The sequence below is a fragment of the Protopterus annectens genome, chromosome 2.part1 (genome assembly GCF_019279795.1).
Source record: "Protopterus annectens isolate FY-2018-M chromosome 2.part1, PAN1.0, whole genome shotgun sequence".
Classification (NCBI taxonomy): Eukaryota; Metazoa; Chordata; order Ceratodontiformes; family Protopteridae; genus Protopterus; species Protopterus annectens.
Window position 1 is genome coordinate 345,733,873 of NC_056729.1, and position 24,943 is coordinate 345,758,815.

At 47.3% G+C, this 24,943-nt stretch overlaps 1 protein-coding gene across 1 annotated transcript in view; it reads left to right on the top strand.

The window, feature by feature from the left end:
- DHX15 (DEAH-box helicase 15) overlaps positions 1–24,943 on the top strand; it is a 1,215,680-nt gene that overhangs the window by 442,202 nt on the left and 748,535 nt on the right. The window contains exon 8 of the mRNA XM_044062183.1: positions 11,143–11,179. Coding sequence (XP_043918118.1) covers positions 11,143–11,179 — 37 coding nt within the window. The remainder of the gene's footprint in view (positions 1–11,142; positions 11,180–24,943) is intronic.

Here is a 24,943-nt window from a genome sequence, read left to right on the forward strand (position 1 = left end):
ATTGAAACAGTCCAAGATCAGTCTGGATCAGGCTTCTACTCCAGGATGTTCTTCGTGTTTCACTGTTGCAGTCATTACATTTGGGTTATCTGCTTGCAGTAGCCCTCATTCGGCCTGATTAGCAAAGTCTTGGGTCCTGTGTTGGTTGCTGATGTCCTTCAAGGATGCATCTGCAGTCATCGCATATAGGTTGTCCTGCCTCAGGCAGCCCTTCGGTCGTCCGGATTCCAAAGTCTGGGTCCGGCGTCTGCTGATGTCGCCCTTTCCCCGACGTCAGAGCACCTGGGGTATAAAAGCATCAGCCGACGCCATCTTCCTCAGTCTTTCTTGCCGCGTGGTGCCCGAAGCAGAAGCAGTTCGCAAGTGCAGGTCAGCCAGCTCCTGTAATTCAGCTACCGAAGACTTCAAAAGCGAAGTACCCCGTTGGGGACTCTTTCTTGCCTCAGCCGATGTCAGATAGTTAATAATTGCTTAAGTTGTGGGAAACAAATACCTCATAAGGATTTCCACTCTTACTGCCTCCCCTGCCTAGGCCTAGACCACGACATCTCGGCCTGTTCAGCCTGTGCTTCCTTCAACCGACGCACTCTTAGACATCGGGCGGAGTTTGCAGAGGAATTTTTTGGGGCTAGTTTTCCGTACAATATGCCATTGGAGACTCCGACTTCACCTTTAACAAAAAAGCGGAAGGACAAGGACCGACACACGCGGGCCTCTGTTTCGGCTGAAACCACAGCCAGGCCTACCGCGATTGTCTCGGCTGAAACAGAGTCCTTGGTACTTCCGACCCCCGAAACCGCTCAACCGACAACCTCTGCCCCGGAGGCCCCTGCTGAGTCTGTTCTTGAATTTCCTTCTGAAACTGGTGTCTTGGAAACTTCCGACACCATTCCTTTAGACAAAACTACACCAGCACGTGGTGCAGCCAGGCCTCCTGCATCCATGTCCATAAAGGCATTCAGGGCTAAAGCTGCTAAACACACAAAAGCTATGCCTCCCAGGGTTATTCCTGAGGGACCCACTACAAGTTCAGAGATTCTATCTTTAGCAGAGGACATTTCCTTAATTAGGGGCTGTCAACCCCATCCGGACAGGGGCTCTCAACCTCCTCTAGACAAAAGGCCCAGGGTTGAGCCCTCTGATCCCCACTCCTCAGAGGAGGCCTCTGATGGCTCTGCTCTCTCGAACTACCAGGAGGAGTTTTTTTCGGCCTACGAGGATTCTGATGCAGAGGAATCTATCCCCTCGGCCTCCCCTCCTGAAGAACTGTCCTTCGGGGAGACCCTTCTCTCTATGAGAGAGCATTTCAAATGGCAGGGCCAGGAATTCTCTGATTCCAGGAAAAGATTAAGAACTTTTCTGCATTTACCTCAGCATAGACCTTTGGCTATTCCTCCTGTTTTGAATGTCATTGATGATGTGTTCTCTGAGTCTAGCATAACCCCTGACACTCTTCCTCCAGCCCCTGTCAAACCCGATAGGTACTACAGGGTCCCGGACTCGCATCATTTTCTTTACAAGGCCCACTCTGCTGATCCAGAAACTATTTCCCAGGGCCCTAAAGGGGTTGCAGCTGCCACTACAAAAAATCCACTCCCCTCTGAAAGGGAATCCAGGGCTTTAGAGAGATGGGGTAAAAAAGTGTATACTTCTGCTACTCTTTCTATGAGGGCATTAAATTGTCAATTTCATATGATACAGTACCAAGAGTATTTGTTAGATGAATTGCATAAGAAACTGTCTTCACCTGAACCCCTAGATCGCAAATCACTTCAGGATCTGTTACATAACTCCCAGCAGGTTAGCAACCATTTTTTGCAGTGTGGTTATGATGCATTGGAAGCTTCATGTAGGTCAGCTATGACAGGAGCAGTCATACGTAGGCATGCTTGGCTGAAGGAACAATCTCTGCCAGACCATGTTAAAGCTAAGCTTCTAGATGCTCCACTGAAGAAGCAAAAGTTATTTGGCTCCACTGCTCAGGAGGTCTTAAAGAAATTTGAGGAAAATGCAAAATCTGTACAAACAGTTAAAGATTTTCTACAAGTTCAACCACCAAGATTCAGCAGAAATTGGCCTACCAAGAATTGGTCTTTTTCGGACACAGAAAGATTTCAGAGGCAAGAACAGGCGTGCCAGAGGTAGAGAGCAAGCTAGAGGCTCCTACAGAGAACGTCAATGGCAGCCTCCCAACCAGAGAGGTAGTGCAGGACCTACAACTGCTGCACAAGGACAGACTCAATGACTTTGCTTTGACTCCGCCAACCAGGGCTCAATTAGAAGCACCTTTGGGCGGAAAGCTTTCTTTATTCTCAGAAAATTGGCACAGTATTACAAGAGACAAATGGACACTGCAAATAATAGACAAAGGATACAGGTTCCATTTTCACACATTGCCAAAAGAAAAGGCATGCCAGACCTGCCACCAAATCAAAGGGCAGAGGCTTTGAAACAAATCTCCAACTTAATGCAAATGAAAGCTATAGAAAAGGTTCCTCTTTCAGGACAAGGCCAGGGATTTTATTCCAGACTATTCCTTGTTCCAAGAAAAGAAAATCAATGGAGGCCTATACTCGACTTGTCCGCACTGAATACTTATCTCATTGTGCCAAAATTCAAAATGCTGACTTTACAGCAACTCCTTCCCATGCTGGGCAAGGGTCTTGGCTGGTGACTCTAGACCTCAAGGAGGCATACCTGCATGTCCCTATCAGACAAAGTTGCAGTAGACACCTCAGATTTCTTGCAGGTTCAGAGCATTATCTCTCTGTGTGGGTGGCACAGTGGTGCAGCGGTTAACGTTGTTGCCTCACAGGAAGAGGTTCTCCGGTTCGATTCTCGGCTGGGGTGCCTTCTGTGTGGAGTTTGCATGTTCTCCCTGTGTTCGCGTGGGTTTCCTCCGGGTACTCCGGTTTCCTCCCACATTCCAAAGACATGCATCTGGAGCATTTCTCCCCGGGCCTCCGCTGAAAATAGGCTCTGTGGAACCTAGTCGGACATTCCCGGTCAACAAATGTTAAATAAATAAATAAGTAAATTATCAATTCTCAGCATTGCCCTTTGGCTTATCTACTGCGCCCAGAGTATTCACGAAATGCCTGGCATCAGTAATTGCACACTGCAGACTTCAGGGGATTCAAATATACCCATATCTGGATGACTGCCTTATACAAGCGGACAGCCAGCAAACTTTGGTAAAGGACTTGAGTTATGCCATCCACCTACTGCAGGCCTTGGGATATACAGTCAACATTCGCAAATCAAGACTTGTTCCATCCCAAAGAATAACTTTGCTGGGTGCAGATCTAGACACAACCACCCAAATGGCTTTTCTCACAGAAGAAAAACAAAGATAACTACCGGATTACTTCAAGAATCTGACAAGACAAACTCAGCTGACTGCAAGGAAAATTCTGCAGGCCCTGGGTTGCATGGCATCTTGCATTCTTCTGATTCCACAAGCAAGGCTGCATATGAGGAAACTACAATGGTACCTAAGGAGTTTATGGACTCAGCACAGTCACAGCTTAGAAACTTTGATCCCACTCATTCCATGCCTCCAAAAGGAATTTCTGTGGTGGGCTCAAGCATGCCAGTCAAACAGGGGTCTGCCCTTCAGCAAACCAATAGCCAGCCAAACCATTACAACTGACGCTTCAGACCATGGTTGGGGAGCACACATGGAGGGCAGATGTATTCAAGGACTATGGTCACAAAGGGAGCTACGCATGCACATAAACCAAAAGGAAATGCTGGCAGTGATACATGCAATAGAGGCCTTCAAACTCTTTCTGCATCAAGGTCACCTGCTAATAAGGACAGACAACACCACAGTTATGTGGTACATAAACAAGCAAGGAGGCACCCATTCCTACACTCTTTGCAGACTGGCAATGACTCTATGGGAACTTTCCTTGAAACTCAGTATAGAGCTGCAATCCCAGTTTGTGCCAGGAAAAGACAATATACTGGCGGACAGCTTAAGCAGAAATATCATGGATGCACACGAATGGATGCTGCACCCAGACATCTTCCTACAGATAACACTATCGGACATAGATTTTTTTGCCTCCCCCCACAATCATCAGCTGAAGAAATTCTGCTCAAGGACATACCACCCACAAGCATGGAAAGTGGACACCCTCTCTTTCAGCTGGAGAACTCCAACTGTATGCATTTCCACCTCTCCCATTAATGACCAAGGTCTTACTGAAGATCAGGACAGAGCAGCCAAAAGTGATCCTGATAGCTCCGGACTGGCCAAGACAGCACTGGTACCCACTGTTAAAGAGCATGTCACGCACAAAACCATGGCCTCTTCCTCAATGGCCACTTCTCCTGACACATTACAATTACAAAGCTCTGCATTCCAACCTGAAAACCTTGCAACTAACAGCCTGGAAAATACCTTGACGACTCCTCAGGATAAGCTATCCAAGAGAGTGAAGGATATCATCATGGAAGCTCGCCGACCTTCCACAAGAAAGGCATATTCAGCAAAATGGAAAAGATTTCACACTTGGAGCACCACAAAGGGCCTAGATGCGACAGTGATGAACATTGCACATATCCTGGAATACTTGGCGGAAATGCTCCACAGTGGTCTGTCCTACTCTTCCATTAAAATTCATGCTTCAGCAATTTGAGTACAATACTGATCCACCTGTCTTTTCTCATCCTCTCCTAAGACAGTTTCTAAGAGGAATTAAAAACATCAATCCTCCAAGGAAACCTCCAGTGCCTACTTGGGACCTTAACTTCGTGTTGGAAAAACTAACTCTGACTCCCTTTGAACCAGCAGCATCTGCGGAACTACAGTTCCTGTCTTGGAAGACTGCCTTCCTTCTGGCCATAACCTCAGCAAGAAGAGTATCTGAGTTACAGGCCCTCATGGCAGTACAGCCATTTCTTTTTCATCAGGACAGAGTCTCATTGAGAACCAATCCTTCATTTTTGCCAAAGGTGGTATCTAGGGTCTCATTAAACCAAGCTATTCACCTGCCTACCTTCTTCCCAAATCCACAAAACAAAGGGGAGAAACTTCTGCACACCCTGGACATACACAGACAGTTGCGCTACTACTTGGACAGAACTAAAAGCTACAGAAAAACTGACCAGCTGTTGGTAGCATATGCTGCTGGTGCACAAGGAAAAGCAATTTCCAAACAGACAATTTCAAAATGGATAGGGAATTGCATTTGTTTTTGTTCCTTTCATGGAAAAACTGTGCCAGCTAACATTAGACCTCATTCCACCAGAGCCACAGCCACCTCCACAGCCTTCTTAAGAGGGGTGGCTACCAAGGACATTCTAGAAGCTGCTACATGGAGCACCGTGCATACATTTTCCAAGCATTACAATTTACCTTTATATTCCAGATCCAGAGCAGGCTTTGCTACGGCAGTCCTATAGGGTATTTTAGCTACACCATCCTTTACATAGATCCTCCACCCCCAGATTGGCTATGGTATTCTACCCATATGTGATGACTGCAGATGCATCCTTGAAGGACATAGTACAGTTTTGTACCTACCATAAATGTAGATGTCCGATAGGTATGCATCTGCAGTCAGGTTTACCCTCCCTCCTTCCCCTCTGTGGTATTTCTTGGGTAATACTCCCTCTTATAGCTAGCTGGGGTTATCTATTATGGTGTATTTGTTTTATATTACTGTGCATGTTTGGAATTTTTTGCATTTCTCCAAATTTAGCCTTCCTTAGAGGGCACCTGGCATCTGGGGCAAGAAAAACTGAGGAAGATGGCGTCTGCCGACGCTTTTATACCCCAGGCGCTCTAACGTCGGGGAATGGGTGACATCAGCCGACGCCGGACCCAGACTTTGGAATCCGGCCGACCGAAGGGCTGCCTGAGGCAGGACAACCCATATGTGATGACTGCAGATGCATACCTATCGGACATCTACATTTATGGTAGGTACAAAACTGTACTTTCCTTCTTCCATGACGTCAGGTCGTCAGATCTATAAAACATGCAGCCAACGCCATTACATCAGTCTTTCTTGCCATGCGGTGCCCGAAGCAAGTGCCGGTCAGCTGACTCCTGAAATTTTCGTTTTCGAGTTTCAGAACCAAAGTCTTAAACCAAAGCTAAGTACCCCGTTGGGGAAACTTTTTCTTGCTTTTTTCCAATGTCAATAAAAGTTAATTGCATTACTTGTGGAAAGCAAATACCTCACAAAGATTTTCATTCGTACTGTATTCCTTGCCTAAGCCCTGACCACGACGTACCTTGCTGTCAGTTTTGTGCTTTATTTAATCAGCGCACTGTTTTGTGCTTTATTTAATCAGCGCACTATCAGTCGTTGGTCTATTTTCGCTTCTAAATATTTCGGTTCTCGGTTTAATTATCCAGAAATGTCAGTTAGCCATCCGACTTCCGGGATTCCGAAAAAACGCAAAGATAAAGACAGAGACAGGCCGCCAAGGTCCAAAGCTGCTGGCGACACTTCTAAGCCAGTCGCCAGTTCGCCGGTACTCAGTGAGGTGCTTTTGCAGCCCCTGATACCTGCTACTTCTGACTCGCAGGCCTCTACTGAGACCCATTTGGAGTCCGGTATGCCACGAGATGCTTCAACTGTGGAACCTGCAGATGTGTCTACCTTGGATGGGACCGGAGCCGCTGTGCAGGCACCGGCTTTTGAGGATGTATTCAGGCCTGTGGACTTCCATATTAAGCTGACGCCTCCTTCTTCATTTAGGCCAAAATCCCGAACCATGCCTAAGAAATTGACGACCAGGCGCATGCTCAAGTCTCTATGCCTAAAAAAACAAATTATAAGAATGGCTTAAGATCTTATAACTCTAATAAGGGGAAGCCAACCTCCTCCTAAGAGACCTAGGACTGAAGTTGTTTATGAATCTTCTGAACAGGATATTGATTTTTCTGATTCTTCTGATCTGGATTTACCTTCGTCTGCTTATGAAGATTCTGATGCAGAGGACTCTCTTCCCTCTGCTTCCCCTCCAGAGGATTTTTCTTTTGCCGAGACCTTACATACTCTAAGGGAGCATTTCCACTGGGAAAGCCAGGATTGTTCTGATTCAAAAAAGAGGCTTAGGGATTTCTTACTCCTGTCTCAGCATAGGCGTTTAGCTGTACCTCCTGTACTAGACATTGTTGATGATGCCTTTTCAGAATCTAGTTTGTCCCCTGATTCTTTGCCTCCTGCTCCCAGAAAACCTTACTGGTATTACAGGGATGTCCTTCAAGGATGCATCTGCAGTCATAACATATGGGTTGTCCTGCCTCAGGCAGCCCTTCGGTCGGCCGGATTCCAAAGTCTGGGTCTGGCCTCGGCTGATGTCGCACTTCACCCGACGTCATAGCTCCTGGGGTATAATGGCATCAGCCGACGCCATTTTCCTCAGTCTTTCTTGCCGCGCGGTGCCTGAAGCAGAAGCTGTTCGCAAGTGCCGGTCGATCAGATCCAGAGATTTCAGCTACCGAAGACTTCTAAAAAAGCTAAGTACCCCGTTGAGGACTCTTTCTTGCCTCAGCCGATGTTAGATCAGCTGAATAAAAAGCTTTCCTCTCCTGAACCTTTAGACCGTAAGTCCCTTCGGGATTTGGTACACAACTCACAGCAGGTCAGTAATCATTTTTTAAAATGTGGCTATGATGCACTGGAGGCTTCATTTAGATCAGCTATGACTGGAGCAGTGATTCAAAGGCATGCCTGGCTAAAAGAGCAATCCTTGCCAGACCATGTTAAGTCTAAACTCCTAGATGCCCCTATGGAGAAACAAAGTTTATTTGGCTCCCCTGCACAGGAGGTTCTAAAGAAAGTGGAAGAAAAAGCAAAATCTGTGCAAACAGTCAAGGATTTTCTGCAGGTCCAACCTCCGAGGTTCAGCAGAAATTGGCCTTCAAAGAATTGGTCCTTTCCAGACACCTCCAGAGCACAGAGAGGCAGAAATAGGCGCCAAGAGGCAGAGGTCAATCAAGAGGTGCCTACAGGGGCGTCAGTGGCAACCTGACAACCAGAGGAGTGCCGCCACAGCTACGACTGCAACCACTTCCACAGGACAGACACAATGACTTGGCTCTGATTCCGCCTACCAGGGAACAACTGGAAGCACCTTTGGCGGAAAGTTAGCTTTATTTTCCAAAACTGGCATTGCATTACAGGAGACAAATGGACTTTGCAAACAATAGACAAAGGCTGCAGGTTTCATTTCCACACTTTACCAAAAGAGAGAGGAATGCCAAACCTTCCATCAAGTCAGAAGTCAGAGGCTCTAAAACAAGTCATCAACTTACTAAGGATGAGAGCAATAGAAAAGGTACCATCTATGGAACAAGGCCAAGGATTTTACTCCAGACTATTCCTTGTACCAAGAAAAGAAACTCAATGGAGGCCTATTCTCGACTTGTCCGCACTGAACACATATCTCATAGTACCAAAATTCAAGATGCTGACCCTACAGCAACTTCTTCCCATGTTGGGCAAGGAGTCTTGGCTGGTGACTCTAGATCTCAAGGAGGCATACCTGCACGTCCCCATACGACCAGATTGCAGAAGACACCTCAGATTTCTTACAGGATCAGAGCATTATCTCTGTAGGTGTTAGTTGTGTGCAGCGTTAGGTTCTCGTTTTCGAGTTCTGGCTGGGCTGTTCTGTGTTGCTGTCTGTGTTATGTCCTGTGTTGTTCTGGTGTTCGTGGGTTTCCTCCGGGTTTCTCCCACATTCAACATTCCAAAGATGCAGCATTTCTCCCGGGCCTCCGGGCTTTGAAAAATAGCTCTGTGTGCCCTGGTGGACATTCCCGGTCAACAAATGTTAAATAAATAAATAAATAAATTATCAATTCTCAGCATTACCCTTTGGCTTATCTACTGCGCCCAGAGTATTCACGAAATGCCTGGCATCAGTAATTGCACATTGCAGGCTTCAGGGAATTCAAATCTATCCATACCTGGACGACTGCCTAATACAAGCGGACAACAAGACAAAAATAATAAAGGATTTGAACTATGTCATACAACTACTGCAAGCCTTGGGATACACAGTCAACATACAGAAGTCAAGACTAGTGCCATCCCAAAGGATAACATTTTTGGATGCAGAACTGGACACAACTCAGATGGCTTTTCTCACAAAAGAAAAACAAAAGCAACTTCCAGTTTACTTCATGGCATTGACAACACAAACTCAGCTTACTGCAAGGAAAGTCCTGCAGGCCCTGGGTTACATGGCATCCTGCATAATCTTGATCCCACATGCCAGACTGCATATGAGAAAATTACAATGGTACCTAACGAATGTATGGTCTCAACACAGACACAGTCTAGAAACCATGATACCAATCATTCCATGCCTGAAACAAGAATTCCTGTGGTGGGCTCAGGCCTGCCAGACCAACAGAGGGTTGCCTTTCCACAAACCACAACCAAGGCAGACCATCACCACTGGCCTCAGACCTAGGCTGGGGGCACACATGGAAGACAAGTGTATCCAAGGCCTATGGTCCCAAGACCAGCTGAATCTGCACATAAATCTAAAGGAGATGCTGGCAGTGAAGCATGCAATCGAGGCATTCAAATCATTCCTCAAGCAAGGACACCTGCTGATAAGGACGGACACTACCACAGTCATGTGGTACATCAACAAACAGGGAGGCACGCATTCCTACCCTCTATGCCGGATGGCAATGGATCTATGGAACCTAGGCCTGAATCTCAACATCCAACTGCTGGCCAGATTGTGCCAGGAAAAGAAAATTCACTAGCAGACAGATTAAGCAGAACTACCACGGATGCTCACGAATGGATGCTGCATCCGGACATCTTCAAAACCTTAACAAAGACATGGGGAATGCCAGAGAGACCTGTTGCCTCCCCACTCAACCACCAACTGAAGAAATTCTGCTCAAGGAATACCACCCACAAGCCTGGAGGGTGGACTCCCTCTTTCAGCTGGAAGGCCCTGACAGTTTATGCCTTTCCACCTCTCCCATTGATGTACCAAGTTCTACTGAAGATCAGGACAGAACAGCCAAGGTAATTCTGATAGCTCCAGACTGGCCAAGGCAACATTGGTACCCACTACTGAGAAGCATGTCTCGACAAAACTCATGGCCTCTACCTTAATGGCCACTTCTTCTAACACAGAACAACTACAAGACCCTGCATCCAAACTTGAAAACCTTGCAGCTAACTGCCTGGAAAATTGCATAAAGCAAAACCAACCTGTTTTATCTCAGAGGGTCAAGGACATTATCCTGGAGGCTCAGACCCTCCACAAGGAAAACATACTCAGCCAAATGGAAGAGATTCCTCATTTGGAGTGCATCAAAGGGAACAGATGTCACACTGGCAAACCTAGCACACATCCTAGAATACTTAGCAGAACTGTTCCACAATGGCCTGTCCTATTCTTCCATTAAGATTCATGCTTCAGCAATTTCAGCAGAGTACAACATGGATCCTCCTATCTTCTCTCAACCTCTCCTCAGACAATTTCTAAGAGGATCAAAATGTAAAACCTCCAAGGAAACCACCTCTACCTGCATGGGATCTCAATTTTGTGCTGGAAAAACTAACACTTCCTCCTTTTGAACCAGCAGCATCAGCAGACTTAGTTCTTATCTTGGAAAACTGCCTTCCTCCTAGCAATCACTTCAGCAAGAAGGGTATCCGAGTTACAGGCCCTCATGGCAGTGCAGCCATTTCTCATCTTTCACCAGGATAGAGTGTCTCATTGAGAACCAACCCTACTTTCATGCCAAAGGTGGTATCCAGAGTATCCTTGAACCAAGTTATTCATTTACCTACCTTCTTCCCAAATCCACAGAACAGGGGAGAAACTACTGCACACCTTAGGTGTACTCAGTCAACTGCGCTACTATCTGGACAGAACTAAGACCAACAGAAAAAATGCCCAGCTTCTGCTAGCATATGCAACAGGAGTGCAAGGAAAAGCAATTTCCAAACAGACAATTTCAAAATGGATAGGAAATTGCATTTGATTCTGTTACTCTTTCATGGAAAGACAACTCCTGAAAATATCAGGCCTCACTCCACAGGAGCTACTGCCACCACTACAGCTTTCCTAAGAGGGGTGGCGACCGAATTCATTTTAGAAGCTGCTACTTGGAGCTCCGTGCATGCATTTGCCAAGCATTACAATCTTCCTTTATATTCCAGATCCCGAGCAGGTTTTGCAACTGCAGTTTTATAGGGATCTTAACTACACCATCATTATCTTAGTGCCTCCACCCCCAGTTTGGCTATGGTATTCTACCCATATGTTATGACTGCAGATGCATCCTTGAAGGACATAGTACAGTTATGTACCTACCATAAATGTAGATGTCTGATAGGTATGCATCTGCAGTCAGGTTACCTCCCTCCTTCCCTCTGTGGTATTCCTAGGATACTTACCCTCTTATAGCTAACTGGGGAATCTATTATGGTGTATTTGTTTGTATGTATATTACTGTGCATGTTTGGAATTTTTGCATTTATCCAAATTTAGCCTTCCTTAGAGGGCACCTGGCATCTGGGGCAAGAAACACTGAGGAAGATGGCGTCTGCCGGCCTTTATACCCCAGGCTCTACGCCGGGGAATGGGTGACATCAGCCGGCGCCGGACCCAGACTTTGGAATCCGGCCGACCGAAGGGCTGCCTGAGGCAGGACAACCCATATGTGATGACTGCAGATGCATACCTATCGGACATCTACATTTATGGTAGGTACAAAACTGTACTTTCCTTCTTCCACAGATCTATAAAACATGCAGCCGCCATTACATCAGTCTTTCTTGCGCAAGTGCGGTCAGCTGACTCCTGAAATTGTTTCAGAACCAAAGTCTTAAACCAAAGCTAAGTACCCGTTGAAACTTTTTCTTGCTTTTTCCAATGTAAATAAAGTTAATTGCATTACTTGTGGAAAGCAAATACCTCACAAAGATTTTCATTCGTACTGTATTCCTTGCCTAAGCCCTGACCACTACCTTGCTGTCAGTTTTGTGCTTTATTTAATCAGCTGTTTTGTGCTTTATTTAATCAGCGCACTATCAGTCGTTGGTCTATTTCTAAATGTTTCGGTTCTCGGTTTAATTATCCAGAAATGTCAGTTAGCCATCCGACTTCCGGGATTCAAAAGATAAAGACAGAGACAGGCCGCCAAGGTCCAAAGCTGCTGGCGACACTTCTAAGCCAGTCGCCCTCAGTGAGGTGCTTTTGCAGCCCCTGATACCTGCTACTTCTGACTCGCAGGCCTCTACTGAGACCCATTTGGAGTCCGGTATGCCACGAGATGCTTCAACTGTGGAACCTGCAGATGTCTACCTTGGATGGGACCGGAGCCGCTGTGCAGGCACCGGCTTCTGAGGATGTATTCAGGCCTGTGGACTTCCATATTAAGCTGACGCCTCCTTCTTCATTTAGGCCAAAATCTCGAACCATGCCTAAGAAATTGACGACCAGGACGCATGCTCAAGTCTCTATGCCTAAAAAAACAAATTATAAGAATGGCTTAAGATCTAATAACTCTAATAAAGCCAACCTCCTCCTAAGAGACCTAGGACTGAAGTTGTTTATGAATCTTCTGAACAGGATATTGATTTTTCTGATTCTTCTGATCTGGATTTACCTTCGTCTGCTTATGAAGATTCTGATGCAGAGGACTCTCTTCCCTCTGCTTCCCCTCCAGAGGATTTTTCTTTTGCCGAGACCTTACATACTCTAAGGGAGCATTTCCACTGGGAAAGCCAGGATTGTTCTGATTCAAAAAAGAGGCTTAGGGATTTCTTACTCCTGTCTCAGCATAGGCGTTTAGCTGTACCTCCTGTACTAGACATTGTTGATGCCTTTTCAGAATCTAGTTTGTCCCCTGATTCTTTGCCTCCTGCTCCCAGAAAACCTTACTGGTATTACAGGGATGTCCTTCAAGGATGCATCTGCAGTCATAACATATGGGTTGTCCTGCCTCAGGCAGCCCTTCCAAAGTCTGGGTCTGGCCTCGGCTGATGTCGCACTTCACCCGACGTCATAGCTCCTGGGGTATAATGGCATCAGCCGACGCCATTTTCCTCAGTCTTTCTTGCTGCGTGGTGCCTGAAGCAGAAGCTGTTCGCAAGTGCCGGTCGATCAGATCCAGAGATTTCAGCTACCGAAGACTTCTAAAAAAGCTAAGTACCCCATTGAGGACTCTTTCTTGCCTCAGCCGATGTTAGATCAGCTGAATAAAAAGCTTTCCTCTCCTGAACCTTTAGACCGTAAGTCCCTTCAGGATTTGGTACACAACTCACAGCAGGTCAGTAATCATTTTTTAAAATGTGGCTATGATGCACTGGAGGCTTCATTTAGATCAGCTATGACTGGAGCAGTGATTCAAAGGCATGCCTGGCTAAAAGAGCAATCCTTGCCAGACCATGTTAAGTCTAAACTCCTAGATGCCCCTATGGAGAAACAAAGTTTATTTGGCTCCCCTGCACAGGAGGTTCTAAAGAAAGTGGAAGAAAAAGCAAAATCTGTGCAAACAGTCACTGCAGGTCCAACCTCGAGGTTCAGCAGAAATTGGCCTTCAAAGAATTGGTCCTTTCCAGACGCCTCCAGAGCACAGAGAGGCAGAAATAGGCGCCCAAGAGGCAGAGGTCAATCAAGGGGTGCCTACAGGGGCCGTCAGTGGCAACCTGACAACCAGAGGAGTGCCGCCACAGCTACGACTGCAACCACTTCCACAGGACAGACACAATGACTTGGCTCTGATTCCGCCTACCAGGGAACAACTGGAAGCACCCTTGGGCGGAAAGTTAGCTTTATTTTCCAAAAACTGGCATTGCATTACAGGAGACAAATGGACTTTGCAAACAATAGACAAAGGCTGCAGGTTTCATTTCCACACTTTACCAAAAGAGAGAGGAATGCCAAACCTTCCATCAAGTCAGAAGTCAGAGGCTCTAAAACAAGTCATCAACTTACTAAGGATGAGAGCAATAGAAAAGGTACCATCTATGGAACAAGGCCAAGGATTTTACTCCAGACTATTCCTTGTACCAAGAAAAGAAACTCAATGGAGGCCTATTCTCGACTTGTCCGCACTGAACACATATCTCATAGTACCAAAATTCAAGATGCTGACCCTACAGCAACTTCTTCCCATGTTGGGCAAGGAGTCTTGGCTGGTGACTCTAGATCTCAAGGAGGCATACCTGCACGTCCCCATACGACCAGATTGCAGAAGACACCTCAGATTTCTTACAGGATCAGAGCATTATCTATTCTCAGCATTACCCTTTGGCTTATCTACTGCGCCCAGAGTATTCACGAAATGCCTGGCATCAGTAATTGCACATTGCAGGCTTCAGGGAATTCAAATCTATCCATACCTGGACGACTGCCTAATACAAGCGGACAACAAGACAAAAATAATAAAGGATTTGAACTATGTCATACAACTACTGCAAGCCTTGGGATACACAGTCAACATACAGAAGTCAAGACTAGTGCCATCCCAAAGGATAACATTTTTGGATGCAGAACTGGACACAACTCAGATGGCTTTTCTCACAAAAGAAAAACAAAAGCAACTTCCAGTTTACTTCATGGCATTGACAACACAAACTCAGCTTACTGCAAGGAAAGTCCTGCAGGCCCTGGGTTACATGGCATCCTGCATAATCTTGATCCCACATGCCAGACTGCATATGAGAAAATTACAATGGTACCTAACGAATGTATGGTCTCAACACAGACACAGTCTAGAAACCATGATACCAATCATTCCATGCCTGAAACAAGAATTCCTGTGGTGGGCTCAGGCCTGCCAGACCAACAGAGGGTTGCCTTTCCACAAACCACAACCAAGGCAGACCATCACCACGGACGCCTCGGACCTAGGCTGGGGGGCACACATGGAAGACAAGTGTATCCAAGGCCTATGGTCCCAAGACCAGCTGAATCTGCACATAAATCTAAAGGAGATGCTGGCAGTGAAGCATGCAATCGAGGCAGTCAAATCATTCCTCCAGCAAGGACACCTGCTGATAAGGACGGACACTACCACAGTCATGTGGTACATCAACAAACAGGGAGGCACGCATTCCTACCCTCTATGCCGGATGGCAATGGATCTGTGGAACCTAGGCCTGAATCTCAACATTCAACTGCAGGCCAGATTCGTACCAGGAAAAGAAAATTCACTAGCAGACAGATTAAGCAGAACTACCACGGATGCTCACGAATGGATGCTGCATCCGGACATCTTCAAAACCTTAACAAAGACATGGGGAATGCCAGAGAGACCTGTTCGCCTCCCCACTCAACCACCAACTGAAGAAATTCTGCTCAAGAGAATACCACCCACAAGCCTGGAGGGTGGACTCCCTTTCTTTCAGCTGGAAGGCCCTGACAGTTTATGCCTTTCCACCTCTCCCATTGATGTACAAAGTTCTACTGAAGATCAGGGAGGAACAGCCGAAGGTAATTCTGATAGCTCCAGACTGGCCAAGGCAACATTGGTACCCACTACTGAGAAGCATGTCTCGGACGAACTCATGGCCTCTACCTTAATGGCCTTTACTTCTAACACAGAACAACTACAAGACCCTGCATCCAAACTTGAAAACACTGCAGCTAACTGCCTGGAAAATTGCATAAAGCAAAACCAACCTGTTTTATCTCAGAGGGTCAAGGACATTATCCTGGAGGCTCGCAGACCCTCCACAAGGAAAATATACTCAGCCAAATGGAAGAGATTCCTCATTTGGAGTGCATCAAAGGGAACAGATGTCACACTGGCAAACCTAGCACACATCCTAGAATACTTAGCAGAACTGTTCCACAATGGCCTGTCCTATTCTTCCATTAAGATTCATGCTTCAGCAGTTTCAGCAGAGTACAACATGGATCCTCCTATCTTCTCTCAACCTCTCCTCAGACAATTTCTAAGAGGGATCAAAAATGTAAAACCTCCAAGGAAACCACCTCTACCTGCATGGGATCTCAATTTTGTGCTGGAAAAATTAACACTTCCTCCTTTTGAACCAGCAGCATCAGCAGACTTAGTTCTTATCTTGGAAAACTGCCTTCCTCCTAGCAATCACTTCAGCAAGAAGGGTATCCGAGTTACAGGCCTTAATGGCAGTGCAGCCTTTCCTCATCTTTCACCAGGATAGAGTGTCTCTGAGAACCAACCCTACTTTCATGCCAAAGGTGGTATCCAGAGTATCCTTGAACCAAGTTATTCATTTACCTACGTTCTTCCCTAACCCACAGAACAGGGGGGAAAAACTACTGCACACCTTGGATGTTCAGACAACTGCGCTACTATCTGGACAGAACTAAGACCAACAGAAAAACTGACCAGCTTCTGGTAGCATATGCAACAGGAGTGCAAGGAAAAGCAATTTCCAAACAGACAGTTTCAAAATGGATAGGAAATTGCATTTGATTCTGTTACTCTCTTCATGGAAAGACAACTCCTGAAAATATCAGGCCTCACTCCACAAGAGCTACAGCCACCACTACAGCTTTCCTACGAGGAGTGGCTACCAAAGACATTTTAGAAGCTGCTACTTGGAGCTCCGTGCATACATTTGCCAAGCATTACAATCTTCCTTTATATTCCAGATCCCGAGCAGGTTTTGCAACTGCAGTTTTACAAGGGATCTTAACTACACCATCATTATCTTAGTGCCCCCTCCCCCAGTTTGGCTATGGTATTCTACCCATATGTTATGACTGCAGATGCATCCTTGAAGGACATAGTACAGTTTTGTACCTACCATAAATGTAGATGTCTGATAGGTATGCATCTGCAGTCAGGATTACCCACCCTCCTTCCCCTCTGTGGTATTCCTAGGATACTTACCCCTCTCTTAGCTAACTGGGGGAATCTATTATGGTGTATTTGTTTGTATGTATATATGTATATATACTTTTTGATTTCTACTGTTTGGAATTTTCTACTTTATCCAAATTTAGCCTTCCTAGAGGGCACCTGGCATCTGGGGCAAGAAACACTGAGGAAAATGGCGTCGGCTGATGCCTTTATACCCCAGGAGCTATGACGTCGGGTGAAGTGCGACATCAGCCGAGGCCAGACCCAGACTTTGGAATCCGGCCGACCGAAGGGCTGCCTGAGGCAGGACAAGCCATATGTTATGACTGCAGATGCATACCTATCGGACATCTACATTTATGGTAGGTACAAAACTGTATATCTGAAGTAGGATATTCATTTGTCTGCAACCTGTGGGTTATGGATCCGATATCGGATCCGAACCGGCATAGTTTCCAGCTATGGATCCAAGCTCTCAGCTCCTCCCCTCACCCATAATGCCCTGCTCTACCCTCATGACCTCAGATCTTGTTTGCCGCGCTGGTAACTGGATGTGGTTCTCATAGCTCTCAGCTAAGTGGATTTTTTCTTGTACAAGAATAGAATATTTTTGCTTTCTTTAAACTTTTTTGTGTGAAAGTTGTAGGTTTCCTATTTTATTGACTGTTTTAGTTTAATTTAATTTTCAGTAGTATATTTTATCCCTCCAGAGTGTGTGTGAGGCCTGTGTGCTTCTTTATTGTTTTATTGTTTTAAGTTACTTCTGTAACTTTTGGTTAATACGACTATGGCTGATCAGCCTAAGTCAATTTTCTGTGTGGCCATAAGCTCACGGCTGATGGCCACACTCGGTGTGTTGTCTTGGGGTTGAACACCTCACATCTGGTTGTTCCATTTGTGCAGGGTTCAACCCCAGGGCACTGAGGAGCGGAGGTCCAAGCTGGTCTTGGCGGGTCTTTTACCGGGACTCGGCTCCGACCCCCGCGCTCGGAGGACTCCTGCGGCTGCAGCTGTTCCCAGCACCCCTCCTGCTCCTGGGACTCAAACTCCCGCTTCAGGACAGGAGAGGGATGCATGGTCACCTGTGTGCTTCTCACGGGTCCTGAGGAGGCGAGGCTATCGAGGAGGCATTCCAGGCCTACCTCGGTAGCCTCATCGAGATCTACCCATAGCCTTCGATGCTGATCTGGACCGGATGATGAAGGTTCATCCAGGCCCAGATGCAGATGGGGAGCTCAACACCCTTTTCAAGCCTATTGCTCCTTCTCCGACCGGGTTCGAGCAACTGGAGCCGAGCAGCCTGTGCCGGATCCGACCATGCCCTCCAGTCGTCGGACCCGATCTCGGAGCCTGGATCCGAGCCGGATCCGGGGATCAGTGGGATCCGAGTGCTCGGCGCGGCTCGATCCACTCTTCGGATCCGAGGGAGAGCCGGATCCTTTGGTGATGTAGTGGAGAGGGCTCTGTTGAGGGTCTCGGACCCCGGCACTTGCTCCGTCCGCTCCCTCTGCACTGGGCCAGGCTTCCACCATCCGGCCCCTGGGACAGCCCGTTTCTGTGCCCCAAGTTGCTCCCATGGAAGGACTCCTCTGACAGCCCCAGAGGAGGCTCCTGGCCAAAGGAGGCACATTGACTCCCTGAGTCTCTCACTGAAGACACGGACTTGGAGGAAGGGAAGGCTCCCCGGTCAGAGGATGTCTCCGGAGACATCATGGAAATCTCGTATCAGGGGTGGTCTGCCCCAAGTCTTCCTCGGGCGAGTCCGTGTTCTTGGAGGCATTAAGCGGGCCCGTCTACCTCTTGGGTGTCCCCCTGCCGACCCCTGGTGGACCTTATTACCACCAGGGCGTGGAAGGAACCGGACACCGTGGAGCCAATTCCCAAAAGACCTGATAAAATCCTTAGCCCTTCTGACAGGACCCATTGGAGTAAGGGGCCTCCTGTAGATGCCATGTTGATGGCGGCCCACAAAGAGGGAACTGGCTCAGGAGAGTCCCTCAGACCACCCACCGAGCAAGGACTCTCGGATGATGGACCGCGGGGGGAAACGGATATACAGTTCGGCCACCATTTCGGTAAGGGCTGAACTATTTGGGATGCAGCGAGACCTTAAGGAGTACGCTGCATCCCAGTCCATTTCGGAGGAGGACAGAGCTCTGCACTCCACCAAAATGGCCACTCTTAGGTCAGTCACAAGCTACTCTCCCATGCGAGCTGGGACAGGACTGGTCACTAGGCGTCAGGCCTGGCTCCGCCGAGCCCTTCAAGGCCCTTGCTTACGCCCTTTGATGGTTCTGCTCTGTTTGGCAAGACCGCTCGCGAGGCGTTGACCCAGAGCGAGCTGTCTGCGTGAAGCCCGCTTCTCTGCACCCCAGAGGCCCTATTCTAGGAACCAAAAGGGTCAGAAGAAGATGTGGTTCGGAAGTCGCAGCAGTCCCAGCCTGCTCGGACAACCAGTCCTTCCGTGGCAGAGGAGGACAGGGAGGACGCCGCCCTAGAGGCAGAGGGGCTCCCAGAAACCGGGTCCAGGAACCTTTCTCTGAACGCCCAAGCTTGGCACCCTGAGGTTGCCCGACTGCTCTACTCTGGAGGCAGTCGGGGCGTTGGGCACCTAGCGGCATGGGAGTCCATAACATCGGACCGCTGGGTTCTCCAAATCATATCCAGGGATATCGCATTCCTTTCCTTCACCTTCCAAAGATGAAGTCCCTCCCAGACGTACCACCCGGTCAAGGGAGGGAAATTGGCCATCTGCTAGAGAAAAGAGCCATCCAGCCCGTTCCCCAGACCAGATCGGATCAGGGTTCTACTCCAGGTTCTTTTAGTGCCAAAAGACGGGGAACTAAGACCAATCCTAGACCTCTCTCCTGAATCTGGCAGTCCCCAAAGAAAAATTCGAATGGTCACTCTACAATCTATTCTCCCCTTCTGGGAGAAGGCCACTGGATGTGCTCGATAGATCTCAACTACCACATCCTAATGGACAGACGCCCAGGAGGTTTCTCCGCTTCGGCTGGGAGCCAGTCACTACCAGTTCGGGTCCTTCCCTTTGGTCTCACCACAGCCCCCAGGGTGTTTACCAAAGTACTAGCAGTGGTAGCGGCCCACCTGAGGCTTCAGGGGTGCAGGTCTTTCCTACCTGGACGACTGGCTCCTCAGCCCCAACAAGGCATCTACTTCTCCCTTTCTCCATCTTGCTCCATTTCTGGGCATCACAATAAATACAAACAAGTCCAACCTGCCACCCACTCAGCTCTTAGATTTCATAGGGGAGCCTTCCTCACTGCGGACAGAGTTCTAAATCTGCAGCTCCAGGTCCATTCTCCATTCATGTTCTGTTCCAGCGGAGTTGGTCCTGAGGGCTCTAGGGTCCATGGCCGTCGATAGCACTTCTTCCTCTTGCCAGGCTCAATATCGCATTCTACAGTGGGCGCTCTTAGTACAGTGGTCATACCTTGCTCTCCCCATGCATCATCCCATAGCGATCAGCAAGGCTTGCAAGCGGTCCCTCTTGTGGTGGCTCCACTCCCGGATCTCCACGAGCGCCCATTTCTTCTCCCCTCGCCACGGTGACCACGGACGCCTCCCGCCTCGGGTGGGGGCACTTTTGGGCGGACAGTCCAAGGCACGTGGAGCGATTCAGAGACCTTACTGCATATCAATGTTCTAGAGATGAGAGCAGTGCTCTTAGCGTTGCTAGCACTTCAGGACTTTCTTCCCTTGGGGACAATTGCGATTCAATCGGACAATATGTCTGTTGTCTGGTACATCAACAAGCAAGGGGAACAAGGTCTTACCCTCTTTGTCGAGGCCATGAGAGTTTGGGAATGGGCAATCTCCACCAATCGCTTTCTCATAGCAACGCACATTCCGGTCGGTCCAACATCCTAGCGGACAAGCTCAGTCGCACCATTCTGACCCACGAGTGGTCTCTCAATTGTCAAGTAGCGGAGCATATTCGCACGGGTGGGGAACCCTTCATGCGATCTTTTGCCTCTCCCTCAAACACCAAGTGCGACAGTTTTGGCTCTGATACCTCCTCGGAGGTACCCCAAGAGACGCTCTGGTGCATGCTTGGCCACCCGGTCTTCTGTATGCCTATCCACCCTTGCCTCTGATGCTGCAAGTTCTTCAGAAAGCCTCTCGGGTGGGTTGCAGAATGATTCTCATTGCTCCGTTCTGGCCTCGACAGATCTGGTTCCCCTTCCTAAGGTCTCACTCGGTGAATCCTCCTTGGATTCTAGATCCTATTCGGATCTGATATCCCATCCATCCTGCATTCCTCCTCCGAACCTGGACAGCCTGAAGCTGACGGCTGCTCCAGTTCCACTCTTGATAAGGACTCGGTATTTCTTCACGGTAAAGGCTATTTTGGTGGCGGCTCATAAACCATCCACTAGAAAGGTTTACGAAGCAAATGGAAACGTTCTCTGTGTGGGCGGAGCGGCAAGGCCTAGATCCCTTCACGGTTCCTCTCCCGTAGTGCTTGATTTTCTAACCTCTCTTTAATGATGGTGCCAGCAGTTCCACAGTCAAAGTTCAACTGGCGGCAATTTCTCACTATCACATTGGTCAAGAGTCTAATCCTCTTATGTCAGCCAAATTGTGCAAAACTTTTCTTAAGGGTACTTTCCTTCTCAGGCCCCTATAAAGCAAGCAGTTCCTCCTTGGGACCTTTCTTTGGTCCTACAGGCCTTGACCGCTCCCCTTCGAGCCAGCGGCTACAGTGGACCTCAAATTCTTGTCTTACAAGACAGCCTTTTGGTAGCCATTACATCAGCCAAGAGAGTTTCTGAACTTCAAGCTTTATCAGCTAAACCTCCTTACTTGGTTTTATCCGGACCGTGTCTCCTCAGGACCAACCCGTCCTTCCTTCCTAAAATCGCTTCTGAAGCAAACATCAATCAATCCATTAACCTCCCTGTTTTCTTCCTAAGTATGAAAACAAAGGTGAATATAGGCTACACTCACTAGATGTTCACAGGCAACTAAGATTTTATCTCAACAGGACAGCTGGTCATAGGCAATCCGACCAGCTGTTTATTTCCTTTGCAAAATTCAATTTGGGCAAGCCAATTTCCAAAGTTTCTCTGTCCGCTGGATTTCACAGTGCATTTTATTGGCTTATCAAGCGTCAGGAAGGCCCGACCGGAGGGTGTTCATGCCCATTCAACCCGGTCAGTATCTACCTCAGCAGCCTTCAAGGCTAGGATTCCTCTGGATGATATTTGTGCAGCAGCTACGTGGGCTTCATCTCATACATTTATTTCTCACTATAAGTTGGATCTTGCATCTAGGGTAGAGCATCCTTTGGCTCATGTGCTCGGAATATCCTTCCATGATGGCCCAAGATTCAGGTAGCTGGGGACTCTGTCCCACAGGTTGCAGACAAATGAATATCCTACTTCAGATTTAGAAGTTATGTACTCACCATAACGTTCCATCTGAGTAGGTGTATTCATTTGTCTGCAACATCCCGCCTCCTATCCCCTGGCCTTTCAGTTTCCTGCATATTACTTGTTACCCTTTTGAGGGTATTGTTGCTTTGGCAAACTCGATCTGAGGTCATGAGGGTAGAGCAGGGCATTATGGGTGAGGGGAGGAGCTGAGAGCTTGGATCCATAGCTGGAAACTATGCCGGTTCGGATCCGATATCGGATCCATAACCCACAGGTTGCAGACAAATGAATACACCTACTCAGATGGAACGTTATGGTGAGTACATAACTTCTAATTTCCTGATTCTCACAAGTTACTTTTTAAAAAATCCTATTGCAGATCCAGAGACAATTTCACAGGGACCCAAGGGTATTAAGCCTTCTACTGCTAAAAATCCTACCCCCTCTGATAGAGACTCCAGGGCGCTGGATAGATGGAGTAAGAAAGCTTACACTTCTGCAACTTTGGCCATTAGGGCTTTAAACTGCCAGTTTCAAATGTTAAAGCATCAACAACATGTTATTGGATTGCTTAAACGGAAAATTGTTAATTCCGGACTGTGCTGAAAATAAAGAATTACAGGATTTAATGCATTCTGCTGAACAGGTTGGAAAGCATACTTTGCAGTGTGGATTTGATTCATTGGAGGCCTCTTGCACGACTGTTGTTACTGGGTCTGTGCTCAGAAGGCATGCTTGACTTAAGGAGCAAAGTTTGCCTGATCATGTTAAAGCTTAATTGTTGGATGCTCCCTTAAATCAGGACTGCCTGTTTGGCAACAAGGCTGGGGAAGTTCTTAAAAAGGTGGAAGATGAAGCTAAATCTATGCTAACTGTTAAAGATTTTCTTGTAAGTTCAGCCTCTTGGATTTAGTAGGCACTGGTCCTTTAAAAATTGGTCATTTTCAGCCCATTCCAGGTCTTCTCAATCCAGACACAGCAGAAACTCCAGATGTCAGTCCTAAGGGACACACAAGACTAGGCCGTGGGGTGTTTCCGCACCCAAACCTGGGAGTAGTAAGACTCCCCCCTATGGAAAACTGTCTCCATGACTTCCTTTTAAAACTACCAAACACTTCCCAACTGAATGCTCCTTTAGGGGGAAAGATTGGTCTCCAGGCCAAAAACTGGGAACTCATTACCCAGGACAAATGGGTTTTAAAAATAGTGTCTCAGAGATACAGATTTCATTTCCACACGTTACCAACACCAAACGGGTGGCCAGATCTACCCCCAAATCAGTGGGCAGAGGCCCAAAATCAAGTACTCTCTCTCTTAAACATGGGGGCTATTTTCATTTGGTACCAGAAGAGGAAAAGGGACAAGGTTTCTATTCAAGACTTTTTCTGGTTCCCAGAAAAGGCAATACATGGCGTCCTATCCTGGACCTTTCTATTCTAAACACCTTTCTGGTGATTCCAAAATTCAAAATGCTGACTCTTCCCCAGCTGCTTCCTATGCTTGGCAAGGATGTGTGGTTGGCAACATTAGACTTAAAAGAAGCATACCTGCACATCCCTATTAGGGAGTCTTGCAGAAGATGCCTACGCTTCAAAGCAGGCTACATGCACTGTCAGTTCTCTGCACTGCCCTTTGGCTTATCTACTGAGCCCAGGGTATTCACAACGTGCCTAGCTCCAGTCATTGCATTTTGCAGGCAAAGAAATATTCAAATATAACTATACCTGGACGAGTGTCTAATTCAGGCAGAAAGCAAGGACCTTCTTTTGAATTGTCTGGCCTTTGTTCAAAGGGTACTGACTTGTCTAGGGTTCACCACAAACAAAAAGAAATTCCACCTGGTACCCTGTCAAATTATGTTCCTGGGAGCAAGCTTGAATACAACTTCCCAGATGGCTTTCCTCACGCCAGAGAAATGGATTCATTTTACAACTTACTTCAAACAACTGGCCACAAAAACCCAGTTATCTGCAAGGCAAATACTGCAAGCCTTGGGGTTCATGGCTTCCTGCATTCTTCTAATTCCATATGCAAGGCTGCATATGAGGACACTACAATGGTGTCTCAAAAGCCTATGGTGTCAACATTCACAGAATGTAGAAGCAAGGATTCCTGTCACCTTGCCTACACCTATTACATCAGTCTTTCTTGCCGTGCGGTGACTGAAGCAGAAGCAGTTTACAAGTGCCAGTTGGCTGACTCCTGAAACTTTCAATGTTCTTCATGTTTCACTGTTGCAGTCATTACATTTGGGTAGTCTGCTGGCAGGTTGCCCTCAGGGTGCCTGAGTTCCAAAGTCTTGGGTCCTGCGTCGGTTGCTGTCTCCTCTTCCATGAAGTCAGGTCGTCAGGGGTATAAAACATGCAGCCGACACCATTTTCTTTAGTCTTTCTTGCCGCGCGGTGCCTGAAGCAGAAGTATTTTGCAAGTGCCGGTTGGCCGACTACTGAAATATTCACGTTTGAGTTTCAAAACCGAAGTCGTCAGTAAAGCCAAGTACCCCGTTGGGGAAACTTTTTTTTCTTGCTTTTTACCGATGTCAGAAAAAGTTAATTGTATTACTTGTGGGAAGCAAATACTTCATAAGGATTTCCATTTATACTTTGTTCCTTGCCTTGGCCCTGATCACAACATGCCTGGCTGTTGGTTTTATGCTAGATTTAACCAACGCACTATTATGCGTCAGTATATTTTTGCACCAAAGTTTTTTGGAAACAGATTCAACTACCCAGAG